Here is an 11,945-nt window from a genome sequence, read left to right on the forward strand (position 1 = left end):
TAATATATTACGAATAAAATATTTTTACCTTATATTTAATATCAACTTATAAATTTTATTATAAACATGTTTTTATTGTCATTTAAAATATAAGTTTGTTTAACTTATTCTACACTCTTTTCCCCCTTAATGTATTCAAATAAAAAAATACACACTACATTGAAATGTGAATGTTGTGAAAGGGTGCAAAAATTATGAACAGTCATAAAAAATTATGAAAAGTCATGAAAAATTATGAACAGTCATGAAAAATTATGAACAGTCATGAGAAATTATGAACAAAATAAAAGTGTGTGTGATTAATGACATTACAGTTGTTACCTTTATTTTAAATTTTTTAACAACCGATTATTTATTATTTTCATTTCTCAAAGTGTAAACAAAATTTAGCATTTGCATAAAATGCTTAAGTTGTCCTTTTTACGCATTAATGGAATATGCAGGCATATACCTATTTAATAAAACATTGGACATGTATAAAATATAAAAAAAAAATTAAGACAATGTTTTTTAGTAAACCATTTAAGAACTTATTAAAATAAATATATACCATATGTAAATATTATTAATAACGTGTAGTTAGCATTTTTGACAAATAGTATTATCAATAAAATTTTAAAAATTATAATTAATATATAGCTAATTGTATGTATTATTTCAACATACAGTTATCTCTATGTTCATGCCACTATTTTTTCTCTTTCTTTTTTCGTTATTCTTTAAAAAGAATGACTATTTAAAATTTTGGGAATAGTAATGTCGTATATTAAAAAGTCCCTTTAAAGGTGTCAACACCCCAACATGGAATATTTCGAAAATAGGGAAATATTCCTTCTTCTTATTGTTACAATTTGTTATTTGCTTTTTTGATGTTGTAGACCATATGCATGTTTACTTAAGTAGAAAAATGAGTATACCAATGAATTTTGGGGGTTAGTACAATTATGCAAGAAAATTCGAAACATGGATATTGTTGTTTTGTTAATATTCAAGTTTATACTAAATCATTTGTTGGAATTTTCGACTTGATCTGCCCATAAAATTTGGCATAATCATATGAATTAAAAGAATATTTACATATTTTTTGAAATAATTTATATAAAATTAAAAATAAATTTTTCTTTTTAAATTTTCGGTTATTTTTTTCACTCTAATAAATACATGTATTAAGATTTTTTAAAATATAGTTGCTTTAAACAAACCCAATTTAAATTATTAATAAGTGAAAAAAAAATTTGTATATATTTAATTATTATGCCTTTATAATGGTATAAATTTCAGAATTGAAAAAAAATATTTTTTTTTGTTTTAAAAAGGATACATGAGTTTTCCTCTGACCTCTTGCGGATATTATTTATGTGGAGAGTCATCTATAACATCTTCCAATTTGACTATATATCATATAAAAGTTATTATTATTTTATTTTGTATATTTATGAATTTTTCATAATTTTATTTTACAATTTTTTGGAATACCTGCCCCTCAATGGTTTTAAACAAATTTCATATTCACAAGTGATGTAAGACGAAAAAAAAAGTTTGGATATATTTATGGATAAAGGGAATGTAAATATATTTGGAAATATTATAATATATAGAATAATAAATTAATAAATCAGAAAAGGTATGGTAACAAAAAGAGAAGATGAACTTGTACCGCCCCCCAATGAAGGAGGCAATATTAATTTTTATTCAATTCAGAAAAAAACGAAAATAAATCTCACGTTGATATATGGGTCTGAAGGTATTACTAGTTATAAAGCAGCAAAAGAATTTTTAAATGAATTAATAATTTTTTTTAATGATATATTAAATCATTTTAATACTATAAGTATAATAACTAAAGGAGATAAAAAAAATGACACAATTTTTGATGGATCTATAAATAATGAGATAAATAATATTGAAGATTATATGTTGGAATATTTTCGATCTAAATTATTGAAGACGAACAAAAAAAATAAAGACAGAAAATATGGAAAAAATTGTAAAAATGAAAAAGAAAATATAACAAATAATGAATCATCAAAATGTGATAATGAAGTAAAAGATATTTTTGATAATTTAAAAAAATATGAAAAAAATATGATTAAATGTGGTAATACACATTTTAATAATTATTTAAATTGTTTTATAGAAAATAATATTAGTGAAATTCATTTTGACTTTGTTAATGGAAACGAATTTGATAGTTATACCTTTTTTGAAAATAGTGAAAATAATGATTTAAATATTTTGTTTATGTTTATTAGTACATATAATTTTGGATCATTCCCAGCAAATTGTTATAAATTAGAAGATACATTAACTGATTTAGTTAACGATTTTCGAGTTGAAAAAAATTATTTAAAAAATATTTTTTATAGTTGTGTTGGATTTGGTAATAAAGAGTATGGGAGTAAATATTTTTGTACCCCTATAAAAAAATGCGATAAATTTTTATCATCTTTAGGAGCAAATAAATTAGAAAAAACATTAAAATTATGTTCAACTATGGATAATGAAGAAGAGTTTGTAAATTGGAAATCTAGCTTGTTAAAAAAAATATGTCTATCTCTTTTTTTATACAATTTTAATTACACCAAATTTAGTAATAACTTTTTTCACTACGCAAATAGAAAAAATTATAATACTTTGAAATATTACTGTACATATTTTTGCAAAAAAAGTGAGGATGCAAAAAGTATGCCAATTAATGATGGTGAAAATAAACAAACAACCAAGTCAGTAGACAATAGTAATATTAATAAATGTGATTGCATAAACAATGGTATGCCCTCGGAACATTTGAATACGTCAAAAGAGTCAGTTAATGGCCATATTTCATTTTCTACATCCCAAAATGATGGAAACATCACTGAGAGATGCGGATGTATTTCCAACAATTGCTTGAATGGAAATGATAAATATATTAATGACAAAAAAATAATAAATAATAATTTTGAAACATCGATACCAAACGGATGCTGTAAAAATGAATATGAACAAGACGACAAATTAGTTAATAGTGATTTTAGCAATGAATCTATAAATGAAAATAATGACGAAATAAATTGTAACAGTTCAGAAGATTTAGAAGATTTATTATCAAACAAAATAAAAGATATGCTAACAGATAACCAAAGAACAAAATTAACAAAAGAAGGATATAAAATAATTGGGTCACATAGTGCAGTAAAATTATGTCGATGGACAAAATCACAAATAAGAGGTCGAGGAGGATGCTATAAACATACATTTTATGGAATAAATTCCTATCAATGTATGGAAGCCACTCCTAGTTTGGCTTGTGCAAATAAATGTGTTTTTTGTTGGAGACATCATAAAAATCCAGTCGGAACAAAATGGAGATGGAATAAAGATGAAGCAGATTTTATAGTTGATGAAGCTGTTAAAAAACATAAAAATATGATAAAAGAATTAAAAGGGGTTCATAATATAATCAATGAGAGATTTGAAAATGCTAAGAATATTAGACATTGTGCATTATCACTTGTAGGGGAACCTATTATGTATCCCGATATTAATAAATTAATCGATGAATTACATAAAAAAAATATTTCAACATTTTTAGTAACAAATGCCCAATTTCCAAATGAATTAAAAAAATTAAAAAAAGTTACACAACTTTATATTTCTATTGATGCACCAAATAAAGAAGCTTTAAAAAATATAGATAGACCATTGTTCAAAGATTATTGGGATAGATATCTTAAATGCATTAAAATTTTAAAGGAAAAAAAAGAAAGAACTGTATTTCGATTTACATTAGTAAAAGAATATAATATGATGTCTGATGAAATATCAAGTTATGCTAAATTAATTGAATATGGATATCCCGATTTTATTGAAATAAAAGCTGTTACATATTGTGGGTCGTCGGAAGGATATCAACTAACTATGAAAAATATACCTTGGCATGAAGAAGTTTATCAATTTGCATTTCATTTAGTAAATTCGAAACGTTCTATTTCTGATATATACGAAATTTCATGTGAACATAAACATTCATGTAGTATTTTAATAGCTAAAAAAATTTTTAAAATTAATAATAAATGGCATACATGGATAAATTACGAAAAATTTCAATCACTTGTTAAACAAAATGTAAATTTTAGTGCTATAGATTATTGTGCAGAAACACCAGAATGGGCTGTAGTTGGAGCACCAGAATGTGGATTTAATCCAAGCGATCAAAGAGTATATACAAAAGGGAAAAACAAAAAGAAAAACAATATTAATACTATGGAAGTTAAAACATAAAATTTTATTTAGCTAGCTAAATTTAGCTATTTTTTTTTTTTAAAATAATTATCTCCGTTTCCCTTTACACAATAAAAATTATAATTTACCGCATAAAAACCAGTATTTCATTATGCATATAAATTAAGTAAAATTCTGGTTAAAAATTGAGGATATAATAAATACTGTGTGTGTGTATGTCTTTGTTATAAAAGTGTGTAAAATGAAGATTGGTATATATTAATAAAATATTAAAATTTATTACATAAATTTGTGCCACCCTATTTAGCTAGCTCTAAGTGTGGTTATGTGTGTATCAATATGTTGTTTCGTTACATTTTTTAAAATTATTAAATCTATAAAATAATGTAATTTAACAATGTTGTCATTATTCCACATTTATTGATATTGCTAAAATTATTTGTATTTCTATTTTTTTTTTTTTGGTCTATATAAAAAATTGTTTTTTTCCTTGCTGTTCATAATTATTAATGGAAACACAACTAGCTAAACGCTAATAAAATTTGAAAAAAAAAAAATAATAAAATAACATAAAAATATCAAAAAAGTAGTAAACCATACTATATTTTTACTATTATAATATTTTTTTATATTAAAACTCATGATAATATAAATTTCGAGAAATCGTTAATTTGATCGAGTTATTTTGTTTAATCAAACATTGTTAAAAAAAAAGCATACAAAAAATTAATATTGATTTATATTTAATTTTTAAATATTCATATTTTTATGCCTTATTATTTGAATATATACAATTGTATAAGTATAAAATCTATAAACATATGTGTATATATTATTGTATGATATACTGTTTTTTTATAAAGCATTGTAATTATTTTAAGGTAGTTATTTTTTAACTATGAAAAGGAATTGAAATAAAATAAAAAAAGAAAAGATATTACAAAAAAAAATAAAAGGAGAAGACCTTATTATCCTTAACTATAAGATATTTTTGACAAAAATTTTACTCAACATAATATTCTATTATTATTTCACTTATGATACTCTCCTTTAGCAATAAAACAACAAATAAAAGGTTTAAAGTATATATAATGATAAAGTAAAATTTATGCCTTAAAGTAGTAATAAGTTTATAAATATGTGTATATAAAACTATTATTTTATACTTATTTATAATATTAATAAGGGGATAATATGCTTTACATTTTTTAACTAGGTTATTTTTATATAGAGATAATAATGAATATGGAAAACACATGCATACCCACTTTTATTAATTATATTTTACAAGAGAAAAGATTTGTCGTTTTTAATTTTATAAATTATATAAATACTAATTGGATAAGCATATGTTAATGCTAGTAAATTTTTATTTCCATTTCTTTTTCATAAATCCTAGAAAAATAAATTATAAGGGTATATGAGAGAGAGTAAATTGTGATTAGGGGGGAAAGAAACCAAAAAAAGTACATAACAAAAAAAGTACATAACAAAAAAAGTACATAACAAAAAAAAGTACAAACACAAAAGCTATATATTATGCATGGATTAAATGTAGATCGGTATATGAATATATAATAAAAATCATAATTAAGAATAGTTATTTTATAATATAACAAAAGCATGTCAAAATTATAAGGAATGTAAAAACATGCTAAAAAATATATAATTGGATAATTTTACATAATTTGTATTTTATTTTTGTTTTTGTTCCATGCATATAATATATTTTTTTATTTGCATTAATTTCTATAGGATTATAATAAATGCAATTTAAATTATATTTAAATATGTTATCTATATGTATCCCTTTATACATATATAATTCATATTAAATATAAAAAGATTTTGTTTAAATGCTAAATGGAATATTAATTAATAATTTTACTATACCCCTTTGCTTTGTGTAGTTGCGGAAACAAAATATATATTGAAATTAAAAAAAAAAAAAAAAAAAACGTTATAATTTTTTTTTTGTCGAAGCACCTAGTAACTTCGAAAAAAAAAATTGCCTTGGGGAAAATTGTATAATTAATATAAATATATTTTTCTATGTGGCAAATATAGTCAATATAATAAGTGTATTAACTTTACAAATTAAATTTACCGCGAAGCAAATTAAAAACGGAATATAGCATAAATATTATAAGAAAATAATACATAAAATAAAATATTTTATATACATACAAAAAATACGTGGACAATAAGAAAATTAATAAAAAAAAAATATATTGTTAAAACTATAAAATTTACATATATATATATATATAAAGTTAAACATGTTTCACTTTTCTATTTTATTTCAATTTATATAATTATATATATTAAATACATATTAATTTTTTTTTATAAAAATATTTTCCATCATTATTATATATAATATTTATCTCTATAAATTTTATTTCATTGTGTCCTTAGATTATTATATTTATATATAATAGTTACAAAAATTCCATAGAGTATTTAAAAAAAAAAACAAGAAAGAAAGAAAAAGAAAGCTTAAAACTTGATTTTCCAACACTTTTTTTTTATGTTACTCATGTTATAGTTTACCATTATTTTTGTTTCCTACATTTAAATTATAGTTTCATATGCATTTACTTTCTCTGTTTTATTTTTTGATTTATTATTTTACTTTCCTATGCAAATTCACATTTTAATTTATAACTATTTTTACATAATATATATATTGTTTTAAATATCGCAAAGGCTTAACCATATTTTGCATACGACTGTCACTATTATTAAATAGCTTGTTATATATACATACATAATCTCAAATAGCATATACATATTTATACACTAATATAATATTATATATGTACATGTACAAAATAATACGAAGCCCAAAGTCCATATATAATGCATGCATTTAATAACTACGATAGTATTTCATATTTATAGCATTTAGTGCTATATATATAATATAAAATTACAGTAGCATGCTTTACACGCATTTAAATATATCAATACAACATATATAATTTTTTAATACACTGTTTATATATATATGATATAATGAATTTTATGCTAATATAGTATCTCAAAAGCCCTTAAAAACAAGTGGTATAATATATAAATTAAATTTTTTTTTATGTTTTGACATGTATACACGTACATAAATAAAAAAAAAAAAATAATTTAAATATGCAAAATGTATACCCCATCCATCCCCTTTCTTTAGAGAACACACCCTTATTTAGTATTCTCTATTAATATTAAAAATTCACAGTTTTTTTATATTTTAATTTTTCATATATTCTTTAAGTACATATATATATATATAATTTTTTTATAAGAACAATACATATAACGCTCTTGAATTTTATTATTATAATTTTTTTTTATAAATAATCCATTTTTAAGTATGGTAGAACACTATATGTATACACACATATATGCTATATTAATATCTATATATAACAGTTATATTGTTTACAACTATACAACATTATTGTCCTAAGTAATATCAGACAGTTTAGTGTAATTATATATTGTTTTATTTATAGACATTTTTTTATAGTTTTTTTTTTTTTTTTTTTCTTTTAGTATTACTTCGTGTTCTTTTGCATATTATAATTATATCCTTTTTTATTTTTGATCATTATTTGGATTATATCTGCTAACTTTTCTTGATAAATAGTAAATAAATAGATTATATATTTTTTCATATATACCTTGGTTTTTTTTTTTTTTTAAAAGTTGTCTTTTTTGTTTTATTAATATATAATATCTTTAAATAAAATTGATAAAATTTTATTTTTATGTGTTTATAGTTTTATCTTTTATTTTAAAAATACCATTTGTGTATAAAAAATAATATTTTTTAACTTGTATATTTATATTATATAAGTTTAGTATCTGAATTTAGTTTAGTGCTTATTTTTAGGCTTAAGTAATATATTAATTTATTTTTATTTTATTATTATTATTATTTTTTTTTTTCTCTCTTTTCCTGTTCTTGTTTATCTTGTTCTTGTGTTTTTTTTTCACATTTTTTTTTTATGCTTTTATTTATTTTTTAATGTAATAAATAAATATAAATAATATTACAAAGTTTTAATGATTAGTAAGCCATTAGTCCATTAATCATTTAGTTTTTAAGTTGAGCATATTCTTTAGCAAGTAAGTGTAGTAGTACTTATTATTTTAAAAGTTGATGCATACACATATAAGGCTAAATATTTACCAACTTATATATGTATAAAAATTAAAAAGTTATTTTTATAAAATATTTTATTCATTATTTATTACACATATGTGTATGTAATGTGTAATGAATATACATATGCATAATTTATTTTCTTATACTTCTTATATTTTTATTTTATATTTTTTTTTTACGTTTTTATTGTAAAGATATAATAAATAAATTACAATATACAAAATTTTTTTTTTTTTTTATCGTAAATAGTTTTATCATTGTATTTATTTTCCATACCTTTATTTTTGTTACTTTGCTGTTTTTCTATTTTGCTAATTACCATTGTTCATGTTTTTTCTGGTTACTTTGAATTTTAATATGATTCAACAATTGTTGAAACACTAGAAAGAATTAAATACGACACTTCTCTAATTAAAATCTTAATGTATGTACATAAGTGAAAATACATGCATACATATTTATGAATATATATATATACATATAAATACAATTTATACGAAATATTTTTTTATTTAGAGTGTATTGGTAAGAGTATATACATACATCTATTTGTTATATATATCTTATTTATTGGTTTTTAAATTTTATATGCAAAATAAGGTATATATATATGTATATTTATTTCAAGTAAGATCTAAAGAAATTATTTGATTATGTTTTATATTTATAAACCTTTTTTTGCGCAATTAATTGAATAGTCATATAAAGTTACATACTTTTTCTGTCTATACTGATAAGAGCAATTGTGTTGAGAGTATTTATAAGTGTGTTATTTTGCTCTCCTATGTAATTATATATACGCTTACATAAGTACATACGATCATTGAGATATACATATTAAAACAATTATAAATATATATCAATTTTCAAAACATTTATATTAATTAAAAACAAAAGAAAAAACAAAATTAGTTTTCCTATACATAGAACGATTTATTCAAAATTTTAAGCAAACAAGATGATGACAAAAAACGTGAATAATCAGTCACCATTAGTTGTGACTCAAATACCAAGGAAAAAACAATTTTATAAAACAAAAATGTGCCCATGGTTTTTTTCGGGGCGTTGTGATAGAGGTATAGATTGTTTGTTTGCACATTCACAAGAAGAATTAAATCCAATCCCTGATTTATCCTTTACTAGTTTATGTCCATTAGCAAAAAAATCAGGATTATGTAAAAATGAAAAATGTAGTTATGCACATTCAGTATGTGAATTAAGGCCTACAGGTGATTTATATAAAACTGCACCGTGTACTAAATTTCTAAGAGGAAAATGTAATGCTGAATCTCATTGTCGGCATGCTCATTATATTGAAGAGTTAAGGCCATTACCTGGAAATATATCTCCATCACAAAATGCCATAAATTTGATGTTAGCTGCACCTTTAACAACTTCTATGCAAAAAATGAATAAACCAAAAAATAATTTTTTTATGGATGAAAACAGAGGAAATATAAATAATAATAATAATAATGGTGGTAATGGAAAAAAAAATGAAAAGGATTTAAAAAATGGTACATCAATATCATATAATAATTATTCGTTGCAAAATGGTTTAAATAATACTCGATTTGGAAAAAAGTATACAAAAAATGCAAGTGCTGATAATAGTATATTGTTAGGAGATAATAATATGGACATAAACTCAAACAATAGTAACAATAGTATGCATAACCATGTTACTTCAAATATGAGCAATAATAATGAGCTAGGTATTCATAACAATATTAATGAAAATATTCTTAACAATATAATGAATACTAATAATAATAATAATAATAATAATGGAAATAATCATATGAGCAAGCCATATAGAAAAAGTTCTTCCTATTCAAATAAATTATATGCTCTCTTAAAAAGTAAAGATAATAATAAAGATGGAAATAATATGAGCAACTTAAAATTAAAACCCTTTTTAATGAGCAATCATGATATGAATAATACTAACAACAGCAATGGTAATAATAGTAGTGGAGGGATATTGAGCAACTTTAATATTAGAAAAATCCATAGTGCAGTAAATAAAAATAATGATAATAGTAATGGAGGATATAAATCTATAAATGAAATTATGGGACAAGATATGAATATGAACTGTTCTATAAATAATAACAATAGAGGTGGAGCAGGAAATTTAGTAAAAAAGGCTGGAAGTATTACAAATAGTAATGGTATGGTAAAAACAGGAAATGGAAATATGGGAGGATCAAATATGAGTATTGGAATGAATGGAAAAATTAATTCAAATGTAAGTATGGCTAGTGGACATAGTAATATGACTAACCAACATTATGGAATGAATAGAGGGCAAAAAAATGAAGGACTTCATTATTCTTCATTTTCAACTAAAGAACCTTCATCACCTATGAGAATGGCAAGTAATTCATCTAAAGAATATGTTGAAGCTAATGAAACAAATTTAGTAGATACAATTGAACATATGGAAATAACAGCACAAGATAGTGTATTAAAAGTTATCGAAGATGATAATGAAAAATTTAATTCTACTGATATCAAAAAGTTTTTTAAATTATTACAAATGGCAAATGCTAATAATTATAATGATGAAAATTTTTTATATAATGATGCAGATATGAATGAAGGTGTTAATAATAACATGTACGAGCAATATAAATCTCCCTCTATGTCAGGAAATATTATGAAACAACAAATGAACCCAGATTTATCACATACATCTGAGCAATATCCCCAAAATAATAATATACCTCACATGAAAAATAATATAAATAATAACAATGTAAATAATAACAATGCAAATAATAACAATGCAAATAATAATAATAATAAATATGACGTAAATGACAATATTAAAAACATTTATAAAATGAATAATAACAATAATTTGGCTGGTTGTTCCAATTTCTGGAATTTCCCAGAAGATGAATTCCCAGCACCAACTTCAAAAATTGCACAAGATGTAGAGATATTTGATTATTGAAAAATTAACAAATAAAATCAGATACCCAATTTGTGCTCAATGTGTAAGTATACAATATTTGCTATTTTATTTAAGTACAAAAATTTTATATTTGTAAAGTTCAATGGATTCCTAAATATGCATAATCAAAACATATGATGATATAAAATACTTTAGTGGTATGTAAAATAGAAGAGTATGGACCAAATTATGCATAGTAATCATAACTATCATTATAATAAAGACTCCAAAAAGTATTTTATTTCTATGTATTAGAAATAGCCGCATGCTTTATGTATATGAATGTACTTTTGTGTGTGTTTTTTTTTTTTTTTTTTTTTTTTTTTTGATTAGGTTTTAATCTTTTGCAATTATTCAAATTCAAATTTGAATATGTATAATATATATATATATTTATTTATTTTAAATGTGTCAATTCATTATGCAAAAATTTATATTATTTTATGCGTTCCTCAAATCTATTGTATGCCCATACATTATAGGTTTATATACATATATTTCTATATATATATAATACATGCTTTATTTACAAGTTGTATGTGTGCCGCATATTATATATGCTGTGGATACATATTACATATATATATTATATAT

General features: G+C 21.8%; 2 protein-coding genes across 2 annotated transcripts; both read left to right on the plus strand.

The window, feature by feature from the left end:
- Nucleotides 1-1,626: 1,626 nt before the first annotated feature.
- On the plus strand, nucleotides 1,627-4,263 carry PVVCY_1204040 (conserved Plasmodium protein, unknown function; the record flags this gene model as incomplete). Its single annotated transcript, XM_008625413.1, has 1 exon — nucleotides 1,627-4,263. The coding sequence occupies one exon, from the start codon at nucleotides 1,627-1,629 to the stop codon at nucleotides 4,261-4,263; it is 2,637 nt and encodes an 878-aa protein (XP_008623635.1).
- Nucleotides 4,264-9,347: 5,084 nt separating this feature from the next.
- On the plus strand, nucleotides 9,348-11,351 carry PVVCY_1204050 (zinc finger protein, putative; the record flags this gene model as incomplete). Its single annotated transcript, XM_008625414.1, has 1 exon — nucleotides 9,348-11,351. One exon carries the CDS (start codon nucleotides 9,348-9,350, stop codon nucleotides 11,349-11,351), a length of 2,004 nt encoding a protein of 667 aa, XP_008623636.1.
- Between the last annotated feature and the right edge of the window lie 594 nt (nucleotides 11,352-11,945).

This window comes from Plasmodium vinckei (assembly GCF_900681995.1).
Source record: "Plasmodium vinckei vinckei genome assembly, chromosome: PVVCY_12".
In the NCBI taxonomy this organism is placed as follows: domain Eukaryota; phylum Apicomplexa; class Aconoidasida; order Haemosporida; family Plasmodiidae; genus Plasmodium; species Plasmodium vinckei.